The following is a 19172-nucleotide window of genomic DNA, read 5'->3' as shown; positions in this document are numbered from 1 at the left end:
TGAGGTTATACCTCCAATTTACGTGGTTTCAGTCTGGCAGTTCATGAGACCATGGACAGAGATGTCGGCATGGGAAAGGGGCAGGGAATTGAAGTGGTTGTCATTGGGAGATCCCTGCTATTGCAACGGACAGAGTGAAAGTGCTCAACAAAGCAATCTCCCCGTCAATGTTCAGTCTCTCCGATGGAGAGGAGGCCACAATGGGAGCACTGGATGCAGTAGATGACTCCTGCAGTTTCACAAGTGAAATGTTGCTTCATTTGGAAGGATGGTTTGGAGCCCCGATTGGTGGTGAGGGAGGAGATGTGGGCACAAGTGTAGCATTTCCTGGGGTCACAGGGGTGGGTGACCAGGGGGCAATTAGTGGGAAGGGAGGAGTGGATGAGGGAGTCCCTGTGGAAGGAGGAGAGGAGAAGATGCTTTTGGTGGTGGAATCATGTATGCGGTAGAAAAGCTGGAGGACGAAGTGCTATATGCGGAAGCTGGTTGGGTGGTAGGTGAGGATAAAGGGAATCCTGTCTGTTGCATGTGGGGGCTGAAGGGGCCCAGGGCAGATGTGTATGTATAAAGGATATCAAGATGATGGCTGAGTTGACGGTATTAGAGGTGAAGCCACTTTTTTGAAGGAGAACACCTCAGATGATTTCATATGAAAGACCTTGTCCTGGGAGCAGATGCATTGGAAACGGAGGAATTGCGAGAAAGGAATGTAATCCTTACAGGGGCAAGATATGTAGTTGAGGTAGCTGTGGGAATTGTCGAGTGTTTATTTCATGAGATAGACAGAGAGAGAGATCAAGAAAAGGTAGAGTTTTGTGAGGGATGGGTGAAATTAATTTGAGGTAAGGGTGGAAATTGGTAGCAAAGTGGATCATGTTGATGACATCATCATGTATGCATGAGGCAGCACCAATGAGTCATCAGTGATGAGGAGTCTTGCCTGCGTAGGCTTGTAGCACAGATTGCTCCACAGTCAACAAAATGGCACGCATAGCTGGGGCCCATGTGGGTACCCATGGCTACCCCCCTTGATCTGAAAGAAGTGGGATGAGTCAAAGGAGATTACTGAGGGAGCAGTCAAGTTCTGCCAGCTGGAGATGGGTAGTGGAGGAGGGGACTAGTTTGATCTGTTGTCAAGGAAGAAAGAAAAGGTTTTGATGCTTTTGGTACATGGTGCATTGGAGGATTTAAACCATGCTTTTTGCTTCAGATTTAAACCATGTTTTTTACTTTTACAGAGTGATGCTGCCTGGAACTATGCTCCTGATAGGGTCACCCATGGCAGTAAGGTTGAGGGTTAGGTCCCTGACAAATAACAATCCAACCAAGTCCTCAACAGGCAGACGAAGTTACTCTGAACTCAACAGCTGTGAAGGCGAATGAAGGCTGCAACAAATCCATCAGTTCCAATCGTCGTGGTTTCCATGCCATTGGAATTGGTTGATTTGTGAAGTGCAACATCAAGTACACATTAAACAAATACATGTACAAGCATCTTCACTTTGGATCAACGGAACTAAGGCCATCATCCTTGACTATGAGGGATAGCCAAGATGACTAGTGTGGTCGAATAGGTGGATAATTCTAATTGATTGCAAACCAAATGTGGTCAATGAATGGTACAAAAACTAAAGGAGATATAGGTGATCAACAAACATTAAGAATAAGCTTGCTGGATGACCAAGGAAACCCAGAGCTGTTGCAGAGACCAGAGGAGATAGGGATAGGAGGGGAGGTATGGTGGTGAAATCTGAGAATTTATGCTAAATTGAAGATCAGATATGTTTCATGAAAGTTGTTTTTCAACTCCAGTATACTATTTCCTTTATCTTTTAAAGTGTTAGTTTGCAACTGCCTTAATCACATGCATTAATTGCCAATCCCACAGTGAAAATATACCACATCTCCACGTCAACTCTCTATTACTCCAAAATTTTGTTTTTAAGCACTAATAAGACAAATATAATTCTAAAGAGGTATCATGAAACTATTCAAAGAGCAGAATTCCCAGATGTCCAAGTTTCTCATCTCTCATAGGTTCTAAAAATCAACATTTCCATGAAAGAAAAAAAAAATCAATGTACACATGCATGCAAACACAAGTCAAAAGATTAACAACATTCCTTCAGCTCCACTGAATATGGATCTTATCTAAAATATTCTGAATAAATATTACCCGGGGAATACTTGTTCCATCCATTTGTTAAGTAGAGCGAGCATTTTCATTTCATTGGATAGAGTCTGTTCCTTGTTCAGATGCTGAAGAATGTACACGTAAAGTGTCAAGTAGCTTCCCAAGTCCAAACATTCTTTCAGAAATTCTTCTGCAGTTAATTCTGGCACTTGAAGAGATACTAAAATTGGTCCCCATCCATAATACTGATCATGCCATGCACCTAGACAAAAACAAACATAGTTATTAAAATACTAGAAAAATCAAACCAGAGGAAGTTTTGCCACAATCAAGATTACCAATGAAAACAAAACAATTTGGATAGAGTTGATTTAAATTAAAATTTGTGAAATATTTCAAAACATGTAAGAAACATTTTGCAGGTTTTAAGCAATTTGCCAAGATTGTACGGAACTACAAATGCAGTGATATGGAAAGATAGAGGCAAGTAATATTAAATATACAACCAGTTGGCTATTTATTATTTCAAGGACGTGAGCATCCAGGACAATTTGTTACCTATCCCTAGTTGCCATCAAAAAATGTAGAAATATGCTTTTTTTTGAGTTTTTGCTGTCTGTGGCATGCACATACTTCTCGGTACTGAAGTAATTCCAGCATTTTACACCTAGCAACATGGAAGCAACTGAGATATGTGGTGCATAACATCAAAAAAAATGTAGGTATTGTGGCTATTGGTATAATCCTTTGAGCTACTGAAAGCTTCAGATTTGGGAGGTGTTCTTGAGAAACTCAAGTTCCTACTGTGCATTTTGATGGCATAGATAGCTGTTATTGTATCCCAGTGCTGCAGGATTCTATGCCAATTAAACACAGGCAGCACGGTTAATGCAGCAGTTAGCGCAACGCTGTTAGAGCACCAGCGACCCAGGTTTGAATCTGCCACTGTCTGTAAGGAGTTTGTACTTTCTCCCATTTTCTGTGTGGGTTTCTTCCAGGTGCTTTGGCTTCCTTCCACTCTTCAAAACCTATGGGGGTGGCAAGGCTCATGGGCTGGAAAAACCTGTTATGATGTTGTATGTCTAAAATGTAAACAGGCTAAAATGCAAGAACAGCAAGTAATTAGGAAAGGTAACATAATTATTTATCGATTGTGGAATTGAATACCAAAATTGAGATATTGTGCTTCAATAAACTTTAAGTAGTCCAAAGGGGGCCATAGCCAAAAAATGTTGAGAATGGCTGATTTTGACCATTTCTGGACCAATATGTTGTTGGCCGCCTTATTTGAGGAACAACATTAAAGTTCTGGAAGCTGTTCACAGAAGGTTTATGAGACTAATATTTAAAATGGTCAGGTTTGCTTATGAGGAAATGTTAGATATGCTAGGAGTTGAGAAGTGCAAGAAGAGCCTGGATTGATAAATAATCTCAACAGGATGGATGTAAAGACATTGTTTCCTCTTGTGCGAGAATCCAGAACTACTGTTCAATGTAAAAATAAAGGGCTGGAGAGTCTCAAGTTTCTGGAACTCTCCTACTCAAAGGGTAGCATTTTTAATGCAGACTTGGATTGATCGATAAACAAAGGAGTGATAGATGGAATGCAGAGTTGATCAATCATTAATTAAATGGCAAGCAGTCTTTAAATAGCCTACACCTGCTCCTAATACATAATTTAATATTTAGGGTATTCAAGAAGCTTGCTTTGGAAGAGCACAGATATCGGGAGGAGATTACAGAAAATAAAGGAAAAGGATTGGGGAATGTCAAAATAAAACTGAGATCTTAAAATTGAGCTTTTGCTGAGGCAGAATCTAATCTGGGCCAGCAAACTATGACCATGACCAGAGATGCAAGTAACTGTTATGTGCCAAGCATTGAACCTCTCCACTGAGATGCCAGTGGTAAACCTTGCCCCCCACGTTTAACATCTTCATTGAGGATTCTTTCACTAATAATGACCTGATGAACAAGAAACTCAATGAGCCTCAACAATATTCTGGTATTAACAAGTTGTCAGTTTCAGTAATATGCTGTGAGTGGCTCAATAACTAAGCAGCCTACTTGACTAGCAACAGTCATCACCTTAAACACTATCTAGTTCAGTGGTTCTCAACCTTTTACTTTTCACTCACATACCACTTAAGTATTCTCTATGCCATCGGTGATCTATGATTAGTAAGGGATTGCTTAAGGTGGTATGTGAGTGAGAAGGGAAGATTGAGAATCACTGCTCGAGACCCAATTGTTACTGAAATACTTTGCTTGAGAAAAGTTGTCATTGGCCCATTTCCTTTGGAGTTATGAAACCATGCACATAACAAGTCAATTAGGTATGATTAAAACAGTGGTTTTCAAACTTTTTCCTTCCACCCACTTTATCTCCTTAAGCAATCCCTTACTAATCACAGAGCACCTATGACATAGGGATTACTTAAAGTGGTATGTGAGTGGAAAGAAAAAGATTGAGAACCCCTTAATGTACTCTGTCATCTACATGAGGCACTATATCAACTTATCAAAGCTTTTTGTCAGTACTTTTGCGCTAATAGAAGAAAAGCACCTGCAATTTCCTCTTCAGGCCATGTAACACCCTGACTGCAAGTAAATTCTGTTCATGCACTGTCTAGGAAAAATCTTGTAACCCTAACAAAACAACAAAAGCACCCCTTGAACATGATCTGCAGTTGTTCAAAATGTTAGCATTTTCAATAGCATTTGAGAATACATAATAAATCTGGCCTTATCAGCAACAGGAATATTCAGCTAGGTAAAAATATGAAGAAAATCAAACCAGTTCTTCAAACATGAACATTCTACTTACCATCCTTGAAATAAGCCAAAATGCTGGCTTCAGTTATTTCAGCCACGTGCTTGACAGATGCCAGACTTTGACATGCTGCAGTCAGTAGTGGTAATGCCAGATTATAGTTCACCTTAGTCTCGATCCAAGACCGCAAGCTTATATGCAGTGATTCTGCTGACGTGGCACTAATATTATTCAACATCATCAACACTTCCATAAAAAGACAGGTAATTGCCATATGCCGCAGTTGCCTGTCCACTTCTGAGGAAAGCATATGAAGAAAAGTACAATTCAAGAAAGATAAATTTACTATTGGATTGTCAGTTTAAATACATGAACAGCAGAACAATCAGAATGAAAGGTCATGAATTTTTAAAGGATTAATTTTAATAGTACATTAAGTGTAATTCTTACTGTGTCCAGATTGACATGAATGGTAAAGTAAGGCACTAATCCATCATGATCTCAGTAAATGATAGAACAGACCCAACGGGTCAACTAGCTTTACTTGGATATCCATATCCTTTCTTTTCAAAATTTGTCTATGAATATATGCAAAATTGTATGTTACGTTTTTATTGCAACTGTAAAGGAAACACTTAAGGACATCTGAAATTATCAAAGTACAAGGTTAACTCTCTTTGGCAAAATTAATTCTTTCTCCCAAACCAGAGGAGTAGGAAAATTCATAAAGTTAGTTGACAATACAAGTGGGGTTCAACAAGTCTGGTGAGGGTACTGCTTTCAGATTTCAGTCAATTTAGCTTATATTGAAACAATATTATGAAAAACCTGATAAAAGCATCTAAATGTAGGAAATAACAAAAAAACCACCATTGAATATTTAGCCACTGCCTTTCAAGAAAATAGAAATTAGATATCCATTAATTAGAAGAAGCTACACAAAGCATTATTTTCAGAGAGCACTGACCTGGTGGATTAAAAAGAACAATATCATCCAATAGCATCATCATTTCATGTTCTAGTTGAGCATGAACTATTCGAGCATTCTGATCTAAAGTGATGAGGCACTGGACAACCCACTGGATATATGCTTTGCACTTGTGTGTGGCATCCTAAATAAATCATTTAAATAATATCAGTCAAATTGTTTGTATTTCATGTTTTTCATCAGTATGAGATCAGAATAAAAATCAAAAGTACTTCTGATATTTGAATATAAATATTTTTAAACTTTTGATATAATTGGTGCCTTATTCCATATTTTAGATTTAAAAAATGATTTCTTTCCATTCCTCGTTTCAATGTTGAACTATTTGGTTGACTGTTTTCTCCTCTTTTGTGCAATAGTGACCAATTTCTGCTTTTGCATTTGTTCATTGTGTAAGAATGGATTCAGGAAACAGTTTCTTCACTAACAATTGTTTTGGGACAATACACTTAGCAGCCATTAAATAGCACTGATTTCATGGTTTCTGTTTTTCAACATTTACAAGTTTGCATTGATTACAATATATAAAGTGATTCAGGTTGTGTCTGATTCAAGAGCGCTTTGACACACAACAGCACTATTAAAATCAATTGACAAGTTAATTTACTGGGCAAGAGTGCAATTATTAATCCATCTGTTAGTACAGTGGTGAAAAATAACGATCTGTACTGAAAACCATGAATTAGAAAGCCAAACATACAAATTCAACATAGCTCATTTAAGACAATCTATTGCTACGTCTACTCACGTTGTGTATGCCCAAAGCATCACTGAAACCTGCAACCACTTTTAAAAGCTTCAGTAATGATTCAGTTGAAGGATCTTTTAATATGATGATGGAAGGACAATAGTGGGTATTAAAATAGCTAAGAACATTTTGATATGATGCAACATCCACAAAATGCCATGGTAGTGGACTTGTTTGTTCAAGGAGGTTATATAATGGAGATTCCTGTATAAAGAGATATTAGAAGCTAAGTTAGTGAAAGAAATATAAATTACAAGTACAATTAAAAAAATAAGTACAATTATTGAGCATTTTCTGCGTAACCAGATGACTGCCACTATTCAGTGCAATGGTAGAGAGACAGGTACGTTTGACATTTGTACTGGAAACAAGCAGGTAGCTTTTTCCTCATCAACGGACCATTTCCCATTAGCACCGTCTCAAAATTAATGTGAAATGTCTTTATTTTGTTTGCTTGCATGCCAATTTAATAACCAAGAGATTAGTAATCCAGACAATTATTCATCATCCGCACAATCATGGTCATCAAATTTATCAATGACTTGCGAAAGTGGCATTAATTTGTGTTCCATCAGGACCAACTAGCCCTAATTATAGTCTTAGTCCAAGCAAGAACAAAGAGCAACATTTCAAAAAAGCTGAGGCAAAAGCAACGGTCCTGGACATCAAGACCAGAAGTTCAGGTAAAGTTTAATTCAACAGGAAGTAATGGTAAAACACTGGAGCTGTCACAAAAACAAGAAACAGTCACTGGTTGTTTGAGACCACACAACTCAGCTGCAGTAATCTTAGGGTAGTGTCTGGGACAAACTAACTGTTTTATGATCAATGAACATTCCTCATGATAAATATGAGAGAATGTTCACTGATTAATGCACAATGTCAGTTCAATAAGAACCTCCTAAGATGATTAATCAATTTTTTTGATGTACTGCAGCAAAACCTGGATTACATTTAGTCTTAAAAATAAACATTCATTCCAAAATGACCATCTCCTTCAAAAGTGAGATAGACTAATAAATTCAAAGCTTAATCATCACTGAATTCCTGACATTCAGGGAATCTCTGAACCAGCCACAGAGAATTTTCCTAGGTGGTCCCTTGAGACCAAGGATGACTTCCACCAAGCTAGGGACAATTTAAGATTCTTAATACAGAAACTACAGATTCTTCTATACATGGGATGGTGATGCTTAACAGGGTGGGTGAGTTGTTTGTGAGATGCTTTGCTCCTCCCACTACTCATGGAAATCTTCTTCACCCTTCTGATCCATAGCTCTGAAGGTCTCATACCATCCCAAATGCTCCTTCATCTCCGAGATATCATGGGGCAGATATTCCCAAAAGTCAGTGAGAATGTTGCACATCTTTGAGCACACTTTTGCCCAATATTTCTTATTGTGACAGTGTCTGTTTTGGGATTCTGATGTTCGATCCATTTACCAAGGCTCATGCAATCCCAAGACCTCTATCTGCATTTGATTAATAATGGGAAGCAGTTACATGGGATAAATGAACATTTCACTGATATCACTCAAGTGACTTGATTGAAATATACAAAAAAAAATCAAAGGGTCTTGTTTGTCTTAGTCTTAACTCTCACACTTACAAATTCCAGTGAATATTAAATTTTTACTTAGTCTATACAATGTCTCAACAGATATCTGATTGGTTCAAGTACTGGTCAAGTGAACCTTCTAGCACATTAATATACTTTCTTAAATAATGAGACCAATACTGTACATAGTACTTCAGATGTGATCTCATTTATACTCTATATAATTTAAACATAGCCTTCCAATTTTTCTCTTTAATTTCCTAGCAATAAACAATAACAGTGTTGATTTTCAAATTACTTGCAGTGCTTTTGCAAGTTATGCACGACAGCAGTGGTTCCCAACCTTTTACTTTCCACTCACATACCACTTTAAGTATTCCCTATGCCATAAGTGTTCTGTGATTAGTAAGGAATTGCTTAAGGTGGTATGTGAGTAGGAAGGGAAGGTTGAGAATCACTGCTCTAGACCCAATTATTACTGAAATATTTTGCTTAAGAAAAATTGTCAATGGCCCATTTCCTTTGGAGTTATGAAACTGCGCACATAATGAATCCATTTGGAATGATTAAAACAGTGGTTTTCAAACTTTTTCTTTCCACCCACATACCACCTTAAGCAATCCCTTATTAATCACAGAACACTTATGGCATAGGGAATAATTAAAGTGGTATGTGAGTGGAAAGTAAAAGGTTGGGGACCACTGCACCAGAGCATGAAGATCCCTCTGCAATTTTTCAATATTTGGATATTATGTTTGTTATTTTTCATGTTAAAATGGGCAATTTCACATTTTCCCACCTTATATTTTATTTGTCCATCTACTTACTCGTAATTTACCCATATCTCTTTGTAGCAAGTGAGTGTCCTCTTCACAATTTACTCTCTTAACCATCTTTGGCTCATCACCAAATCCTTGGAGAGGACTTTAGAGGATCACCACCACCAAAATCCCTTCCATATATATCTTGGAGTTGGAAATAGATCATAGTTCCTTATTTGTCAAAATGGTCAAACTCCAACTCAAAAGCACCAAAGGATTATCTTCCTATCATTTTCAGTAGTTCATGTGAACAGTTCATTCTCCAAGGGGAATTAGAAAAGGCAATTATGAATAGAAAATGAATACTGGTCCTCTCAGTGATGAATAAATCAGCATCCATACACAATTCATTGGATACAGGAAATACTAATTTCAGTCTAACTTCAAAACAATACAGAAAATATTCAGAATTTTTGTTGCTAACTGCATAAATACTATATCAACAATTAAGACATCAAACTGCCTCTACCTTGAAAAATAAAACCTCTACATAGGAACTTTTCATACTTTCCAGTCATCTATAGTGATTCCAGAAGCTATTATCTTGTTGATATAATACTTGTATATAGTTCAATAATTACACTTCACATGGTTTTCCTTGCTTCCTGCATTAAAATAGCTAACCTATTTTTTGTAACTATCCATAGGAGTAGCATACTTAAATATTGCAATCTTACTTTGCAGAGGTTAACCACAGTACAAAGTGAAGGGAGACATCAAGGATAAGTTATTTTTAACAGAGTTGAGGGTGCCTCAAAGGCCTTGCTGGGGTGGTGGTGGAAGCTGAAACGTTAGGGGCATTTAAGAGACTCTTAGACAGGCACATGAATGAAAGAAAAATAGAGGGTTACAAGTTAGGAAGGGTTTAGTACTTTTTTTTGATAGGAACATATAGGCTAGCACAACATCAAGGGTTGAAAGACCTGTACTGTGCTGTAATGCTCTATAGGACTGTGACACATGCTGCACGGATTATTTCAAAATCCATTATGTTAAACCTTGCAAACATTTTAAATAGACATTTTAATTTATATTGCAAGGAAACCATGGCATCAATTACAAACAGCAAAGTTCAAATACACAAATTTGTTCCTTTGTTAAAGTATTGCAGTCTCTCCTACTGGAAAGCCTGCTAAGTGAATGAAGTACAAAATTACTCACTGGTTTACTTGTAAGTTCCTCCTCTTTTGATAGAAATACCATCATAAACAACAAATACACAACCATGGCCCTTGTGTACAAGAGAGGTTGGGGATTCCAAGCATCAGATAGAACACTGACCCAATTAACCTCACATAGTAAAGTTCCCAAAAATATAAAACAGCTCTTTGGACTTCCTCTCTCCACCTGAATGAAAAGAACAAAATCAAAGTTATGCAGAACTAAACACAAGGCATAAATGCTGATTATCTGAATAGTCCAACAATGTAACTGCCAATTACAATGGCTCTTCCTAAACACAAATATAAAGACTTAATCAAAATACTTTGTCCATCTTAGTCTAAATTTCGTTAGATGCCTTTCTTTTACCTAATTATCTAGATACCAATCTGCCCTAACAATGTTAATGCACTGTTTATTGCCTTAACAATGATGTTATTAACTTTTTAAACAATGTGCTTTTTATCTTTTGTTTTACCAGGAACACACAAATAAAATCAACAAAAAATAATGCTAAAAATGCTGTGTGAAAGAAAAAAAAAGTTAATGCTTTCATTCAAAGTTTTGTTTCTCTTCATATTCTCTTTCCACAAATGTTACCTGGCCAACTGAATTTTTCCAGCATTTTCAATTTTAATTTCAGATTACCATCATATGCAGTTCTTTTTATCCAATTTGAAAAAGTAGAAAGTACACAGAGTAAAAATAATTGAAAAGTATTTCAGTAGGGGCACAGCCATGAGAAGGAGCTAAACAGATGCATCTTGGATGAGGTCTCAGTGAAGAGTTTTAAAAAGATGGTTCAGAAGTTTAAAATTAAGAATTTTATCACTGTAAATGAACAAAATGAATATTACGAAGCCAAGACAGCAAAAAACAAAATCGGAAGAGACATCAATTCAGCCAGGTATGTCGAGTGAAAGCCCAAAAGGGAATGGCACAAGAGCGCCTTGGGCCTGGCTGAACCCGGCAGTGCTGTGGGGGGAGGGGTCAGCATAAACCCGGAATATAATCCTCAAGAAGATGGAGACTTTGGGCAATTGTTTTATGGGTATTGAAACGGCTATGATATGTCAGCGAAGATGACTGAATTTGAAGAGTCAATTGATTTAATGGAACAAATGGGACAAGTGAAAGTTAACTTAGTTAAAACACAAAAAAAACTGAAAGCTTTAAAAGAAGATGTGAAGAAATGGGACTTGGATAAACAAACTGTGCTGGATAAGATCGACTACATGGAAAATTTCAGCAGATGCAATAATGTTCAGATCATTGGTTTGAAGGAAGGGACTGAAGGGAGAGACCCCCAATGAGTTTCTTTGAAACTTGGATCCCAAAAGAGTTGGGAGAAAATAAATTCAACAGAAAACTACAAATTGAAAGGGCTCATCAGACCCTCAAACCCAGAATTGATGAGCAGAGACCATGGCCGGTCATAGTAAGACTTTTGAGTTACTGGGAATGAGAAGTAGTTTCGGGAGTAGCATTTGATTACTCCAAGCAATACAATGGCCCACTTGAGATCAGTGGCAGAAAGGTGTTATTCTTTCAAAACTTAAACCCATCTTTTATTAAACGAAGGAGTTCGATGATGTAAAAAAGGCAACTGTGGTCAAAGAACATAAAATACTTGATGATATATCCTGCGACTCTGAGGGTTGAAACAATGGATGTAATCAACGTTTTAATAAGACTAACGAAGAAGTGGAAATTTTTTTTAAGATTATGAAAAGATTTAAGATATTAAACAAGCAGATTAAGAAGAATGTTTACAATGAGACCAATGAGTGTATTTTTTTTAAAAAACTGTTTTGTATTTATTGTTAAATGTTATGGAAATTTGCACCGAGAGCTCAAGAAAGAGCAAGAACTTATTAAAAAAAATAGTACCAGGATGAAGACTCTGGTCTAAGGAGGATAATGGCACCGGGAGAGGAGCAATTTTCCAAGATGGTTTTAAAGAGAGGGGTTCTTCTTTCTTGGAAGATTCTGAAGGTTTTTTTTCGCAGGCTTCTGGGATTTCTTGTTTACGTCGCCATTAGAGCAGGGGCACAATATGTGTTTTTTAAAGGGGAAAGATCTCTGTATTATTTGAATAATCATTAAAGGTTTCATTACTGAACAATATTTTTTTAAAAATTGGTATGGGTAGAACGTTAAAGTTGATTAGTTTGAATGTTAATGGGCTAAATGGGACGGTGAGAAAGAAAAGGGTCTTGGCGCAATTTAAAAAACTAAAAGTGGATGTAGTTTTCCTGCAGGAAACACACCTTACTACATTGGAACATGCTAAATTAAAAAGAGGATGGATGGAGCAAGTAATATCGCCTTCTTTCGGTTCAAAGGCAAGAGAATTAGCAATTTTAATTAACAAAAACATATCAGTAACAGTAGAAGATGTATCGATTGACCAAGCTGGAAGGTTTGCAATGTAAAATTTATGCAGAATCCTGGATATTTTTGAATATTTATGCTCCAAATTATGATGATGAAGCCTTTATGAAGGATATATTTTTAAAAGCAGCAGAAGGTAGACAAAATATATTGGTTGGGGGGATTTTAATTTCTGACAAGATATTGGATAAATAAGTGAGAACAGTAATGAGAACGAAAGCAGCAAAAGTGACTCTATCATTTATGAAAGATTTAAATCTGATTGATATCTGGAGATAGCTCAATCCCACAGAGAGACTACATGTTCTACTCAAGGGTCCATGATTCACATGCAAGGAATGATTTATTTTTAATGTCTGCACAGTTAAAAAGCAGAGTGGTAAAAACGGAATACTTGCCGAAGCTATTATCAGACCACTCGCCATTAACCTTAACTATTACTATAATGGAAAACAAGAAAATGTTTACAGATGGCATCTAAATGCCACATTGTTGAAAAGGATCCTTCTGAACTTCTGAGAGTTTATTAGGAGACAGAACTATTTTGTGAGACGAATCTCTCTACCACTGATTACATCTTTCTGATATGGAATATGCTTAAAGCTTATCTAAGAGGGCAAATTATTTCTTTTCCAAAAAAAAAAATCATTAAAAAATATCATGTACAACTGGATGGTTTGGAGAAAGAGATACAGAACTAGAGAGTGTCAGAGAAAGGGTTTACTAGAAAAAGAGACTCAGAGAATAAAAAACAGATACAACACATTTCAAATGTATAAAATAGAAAAAATATTTTATAAACTAAGCAAAAATATAATGAATGAGCATATAAGGTCTTGTCCTGGCAAGTGAAATCTGAGGAGTATTCAAGGATGATAAATGCAATTAAAACAGAAGCCAATATTTTAACGTACAACCAAAAGAAGATTAATGATATTTTTAGATAATACTAACAAAACTATATAAATCAGAATTATTAGGAGATGATAATGAGATGGATAAGCTCCTAGCGAACGTTGAGCTTCCAAAATTAGAGTAAACAGAACAGACAGTTAGACGTCCCTTTCACAAGAGAAAAAATTGAGAAGGCTCTGAACATTCTGCTAACAAGTCTCCAGGGGAGATGGGTTCCCATCCGAGTTCTATAGACAATTTAAGGATCTGTTGATGCCTCTTATAATGGATGTGCTAGACTCAGACTCTCCAGGACTCTATCAACAGCTATTAAAAAATTTGGTTAAAAGTTGGTTAAAAAAAAAAGAACTAATTAAAAACCTCATCATATAAAGCTATCTCGCTCTTGAATGCTGATTATAAGATATTGGCGAGGGTGTTAGTCAATAGACTGGAACAGTATTTACCTAAATTGATACATACAGATCAGTTGGGATTTGTTAAAGGAAGACACTCCTCAAATAGTCTGAGTAGGCTATTTAATATAAATACACATGGCTAAATCAAAACTGAATTTCCTGAATTTCTGTGTCAAGGGAGACACGGAAAAGGCATTCAACCATTTAAAATGTTGGAGAAATTTGGAATAGGCAGAATATTTATAAATTGGATAAAAAATTCTATCATAAACCACAAGCCAAAATTATAACTAATAGTCAAATGTAAGCAATTTTCCCTCTGAGAAGATCGAGTAGACCGGGATGTCCCTGTCCCCAGAGTTTTTCATTCTTACAATTGAACAGCTGGTGGAGATAAGAAGAAATCCAGAGATGGGGGAAATTTTAAAATGATTTTTTTCTTCAGTATTCACGAAAGAAAGGAATATTGAGCCAGGTGAAGTAAGAAAATCTGGTAGTGAGGTCATGGATAATATACAGATTAATATACAGGTAGTATTGACTATTTTTATAGAGAATAAAGGTGGTAAATCTCTGGATCCTGACAAGATATTCCCTAGGATCCTGAGGGAAGTTAGTGTACAAAAAGTGGTGGCTCTGACAGAAATATTTAAAGTATCACTGGCCACGGGGGAAGTGCCAGAGGATCGAAAGGTAGTTCATGTTGTTCCGCTGTTTAAAAAAGGCTGACATCAGTGGTGGGTAAATTAATGGAGAGTGTTCTTAGAGATGGTAATATTCAATTATTTGAAAAGACAGAAATTGATTAATTTTTGTACGATTAACAAATCTTATAGAATTATTCGAGGAGGTTACTAAGAAAGTTGACGAGGGGAAGGCTGTGGATATTGTCTATATGGAATTTAGTAAAGCTTTTGACAAGGTTCAAACATTAACTATTAATGCTGAGGTAGTGAAATGGATTCAACAATAGTCGGATGGGAGATGACATAGAGTAGTGGTGGAAAATGGTTTGTCAAATTGGAGGCCGGTGACTAGTGGAGTGTCTCAGGGATTGATACTGGGTCCATTGTTGTTTGTCATATATATTAATGATCTAGAAGAAAGGGTGGTAATTGGATTATTAAGTATGCAGATGATACGAAGATTTGTGGTGTTGTGGACAATGAAGGTGGTTATCAAAGCTTACAATGGGATATAGGACAGTTAGAAGAGTGGGCTGAAAGATGGCAGATGGAGTTTAATACTGATAAATGTGAGGTGCTACATTTTGGTAGGACTAATCAGAAAAGGTCATACATGTTAAATGGTAGGCAATTGAGGAGTGAAGTAGAACAAAGGGATTTAGGAATTCTAGTACATAATTCCCTGAAAGTTGAGTCACATGTAGATAGGGTGGTGAAGAAAGCATTTGGTATGTTGGCCTTCATAAATCCGAGTACTGAATAAAGGAGTTGGGATGTCATGTTGAAGTTGTACAAGGCATTGGTGAGGCCAAATTTGGAATATTGTGTGCAGTTTTGGTAGGAAGGATATCAAAAGAATAGAGAGAGTGCAAAGAAGATTCACAAGAATGTTCCCTGGCTTTCAGGGTTTGAATTACAGTGAAAGGTTGATCAGGCTGGGACTTTATTCCCTGGAGTGTATTAGATTAAAGGGCGATTTGATAGAGGTATTTAAAATTATGATGGGGACAGATAAAGTCAAAGCAGATTGGCTTTTGCCATTGAGAGTGGGGGAGATTCAAACAAGAGGACATGGATTGAGATGGAAGGGGAAAAGTTTAGGGGAAACAGGAGGGGGAATTTCTTCACTCAGAAGGTGGTGGGAGTGTGGAATGTGCTTCTGGCCAAAGTGGTAGATGTGGGCTCGATCTTAATAGTTAAGGAAAAGTAGATGGGTATATAGACAAAAGAGGTGTGAAGGGCTGGGTGCAGATCAATGGGACTAGATGGGAGTAGGTGTTCGGCATGAACTAGAAAAGCTGAACCAGCCTGTTTCTGTGCTGTAATTGTTATATGTACAATGTATATGACAATAAACTCAAATCAAAAATCTTTAACATACTGCATTCTGAAATAGACCCATTTACTTTTACATTTTTTCAGGTTGCTAGAGTTGTCTAATAGAGAGCTACAAGGATAAATATTTTATGCCTCAACATATTACGTTATATTAATAACTTGATAGGAAGGACAAATTGATTAAACCGGGGTGAAACATCAAAGTCTGCAGACACTGAGATTATAATAAAAACACACAGAAATGCAGGCATAATTCAAACAGTTTCACAGCATCCACAGGAGGTAAAGGTACATTACTGATGTTTTGGGCCTGAGCCCTTTTTCAAGGTAATAAGCAAAAATTAGGCAAGCATCTTAATTAAAGACTAGAGATTAAGTGGGAAGAATGGGAGGGGAAAGGAGTACAGACCTAAAAGCCAAAAGGTGTTAATTGGACATGACAAGGGAAAAGGTGAGAATTGATTTTGGCACCGTGAAAGGAGTCGGGGGAAAAGGGAAGAGAGAGAGAGAGCGACAGCTAGAGGAAAGGAGACAGGGGGGTGAAGATGGGAGAGGGGGGCAGGGTTTAAAATGGAAACCAGAGAAGATGATGTTAATGCCATCCAGTTGGAAGATGTCCAGACAGAAAATGAAGAGTTGTTCCTGCAATCTGCGGGTGGGATCTGTCTGGCAGTGCTGAGAAAATGGACACACATGTCAGCAAGGGAACAGGATGGGGAATTGAAATGGGTGCCCACTGGGATATCCATGCTATTGCAGTGGATAGAACTGAGATGCTCAATGAAGTGATTTCTCAGTCTGTTCCCAGTTTCCCCAACATAGAGGAGATCACAATGGGAGCACCAGATGCAGTGGATTACCCCTGCAGGTTCACAAGTGACTGTTTGGGCCCCTGATTGGTGGTGAGAGAGGAGGTGTGGGCACCTCTGGAAAAGAAGAATTTAAAAAAAAAAATGACATCTTAGTAAATATTGATACTCAGAAGAATTTGGGGGAATTACTTGCACAAGTCACACAATTAACAAGCAGGTACATCAAATTGTGGAGACGTGGTATGCCATTATTTATGAGACACTTGGAATGGTAAGAATAAAGAAGTCATGTTGCAACTATACAGAGGTATTCTATGGTAATGATTAGTGTAGTCGTTAGTGCAATGCTATTACAGCGCTAGCAAGCCTGGTTAAAATCGGAACTGAGTGTAAAGAATTTGTTCGTTCTCCCTGTGTCTTTGTGGGTTTCTTCTAGGTGCTCCAGTTTCCTCCCATCCTTCAAAACATACAGGGATTGCAGGTTTATTGGGGCATTTGGGCAGCTCAGGCTCATGGGCCAGAAGAATCTCTTATCATGCTGAATCAGAATCTTCCTTACAAAAATAAACAAAAATAGTGTATGAAAAGTCAAATTAATACAGTGTCTTTAGTTCATTGATGATGTAGAAATCTGATGGCAGCGGGGAAGAAGCTGTCCTTGTGCTGCTGAGTGTTCGCCGTCTTCCCGGTCCTGTACTTTCCCCCCCAATGGTAGTAGAGTGAAGAGGGCATGGCCTGGGTGGTGGGGGTTCTTAAGGATAGAGGTTGCATTCTTAAGACACCATCTCTTCTAGATGTCCTCGATGGAGTGGAATCTGGTGCCCATAATGTCGCAGGCTGAGTAAACAACCCTCTGGAGTCCCTACTATACATACCCAGTGGCTGTCTGATATGATGACATGTTTGACTTTACAAAAAATTAGATATTCTACTACTGAAATGAATTTTAACTTAGCAAGTTTATGGAGTGCTTTTCTTAATTATTTTCATAATTTATAAGGCAACTTAGTTCCCCTTCAGTGATTTGGCGGTTTTCTTTTTAACATTAGTGTAGCATGTATGTTCAACCAACAACTTCATAAGGATGGTGTTAGATTATTAGTATACTTTTCTTTCTGACTTTTTATTATGTATCATAGTTATATGTATCAATATAGTTACTTTGTTGGATATTCACTCAAAAGTATTAAAAAAGAATAACCCTTTGGTATGGAGGTGCCGACGCTCAGGACAAGTAAAAATTCCAGAGAGTGATGCAACCAGCCAGAAGGCTCTCCATGAAAAATAATGCAGTGAAAACAGAAAAAAACACGTAGTCAAAACTGATAAAAGTCAATGGTCAATAGCGAACAAATGAGCTGAATATGTCTGACTTTGATTATAGGGGAAAAAACCAAAATGCATACATTTAAAATAATATTAAAAATAACTTCTCCATTGAGTTACCTACTTTAAAAAACTCTTCCATCAAGGCTTGGTCAGGATACAACTCGCTCCATGGTAATTTGGAATATTCAGAATGATAGGTGTACAAAATATACTCTGGCATTTTGGGTGCAGTGGAAGTTTGACAATAATACATCAAATGGAACCAGAGAGCACCACGTTGGCCAGGAATTAGTTTATCTGCAAAGGAGAAGTATCAAACTAACTCATTGAGGTTACAATAGAAAACAGTTTATATTCATGTTCTTTTCATGTACATTTTCATGACCTTGTGTATATAAGAGAGATTGCAAACAAGATATTAAACACTTTCTAATGGGCTGACTATATTAATGCCTCTTCTTAGTATTAGTCAACAAGTTTATTGTTATCTGATTACACAAGTACAACCCGATGAAACAGCGTTCTCCAGTGCAAAACATGCAGACACACAACCAGACATAACATACATGCATAATGTGGACGAGTATTCATATATACAAATAAATGTTTCATAAATATGTCTCGGATGGTTAGTGTGAGCAGTTCCTTTGGTTAATCAGCATTCTCACTGTCCATGGGAAGAAGATGTTTCTCAGCTTTGTGGTGCTGGTTCTGATGCTCCTCTATCTCTTTTCCAACAGGAGCAGCTGAAAGATGCTGTGTGTGGGGTGCAAGGGGTCCTCAAACATTTTGTGCACCCTCCTGGAAATGATCTTGGTAGATCACATTGATGGGGGGAGGGGGACTCCAGGGATCCATTCTGCCACACTATGGTCGAGTAAATTGATCTGATTCATTTCTCTGCAGCAATCATACCACAGTGTGATGCAGCTGGCCAGGACACTCTCGATAGAGCTCTTGTAGAAGGTCAACATGATGGTAGCCAGTAGCCTTGCCCACTTCAGTCTTCTCAGGAAGTGCAGTCACTTGCGCTTTTCTGACAAGTGAGGAGATGTGTGTGTCCTTGACAGACACTAGTTAAGTGAATTCCGAGGAATTTCGGGCTCTCCAAGACATA

The 19172-nt window shown here is 37.4% G+C and overlaps 1 protein-coding gene across 5 annotated transcripts in view; it reads right to left on the bottom strand.

The window, feature by feature from the left end:
• The window catches only part of epg5 (ectopic P-granules autophagy protein 5 homolog (C. elegans)), a 184822-nt gene that overhangs the window by 28233 nt on the left and 137417 nt on the right, over positions 1 to 19172 (bottom strand). For 4 of the 5 annotated variants that reach the window (XM_069924245.1, XM_069924246.1, XM_069924248.1 and 1 more), the window contains exons 36-41: positions 18177 to 18352; positions 10184 to 10369; positions 6644 to 6847; positions 5875 to 6019; positions 4962 to 5204; positions 2177 to 2396 (exon numbers count right to left, since the gene is read on the bottom strand). In XM_069924245.1, the coding sequence (XP_069780346.1) occupies positions 2177 to 2396; positions 4962 to 5204; positions 5875 to 6019; positions 6644 to 6847; positions 10184 to 10369; positions 18177 to 18352 (1174 nt within the window). Of the gene's footprint in view, positions 1 to 2176; positions 2397 to 4961; positions 5205 to 5363; positions 5486 to 5874; positions 6020 to 6643; positions 6848 to 10183; positions 10370 to 18176; positions 18353 to 19172 lie in introns of those variants that run through there. The other variant, XM_069924249.1, reaches the window with a different exon arrangement.

The sequence above is a fragment of the Narcine bancroftii genome, chromosome 3 (assembly GCF_036971445.1).
Source record: "Narcine bancroftii isolate sNarBan1 chromosome 3, sNarBan1.hap1, whole genome shotgun sequence".
In the NCBI taxonomy this organism is placed as follows: Eukaryota; Metazoa; Chordata; class Chondrichthyes; order Torpediniformes; family Narcinidae; genus Narcine; species Narcine bancroftii.
This window is presented reverse-complemented; position numbering and strand designations above follow the sequence as displayed.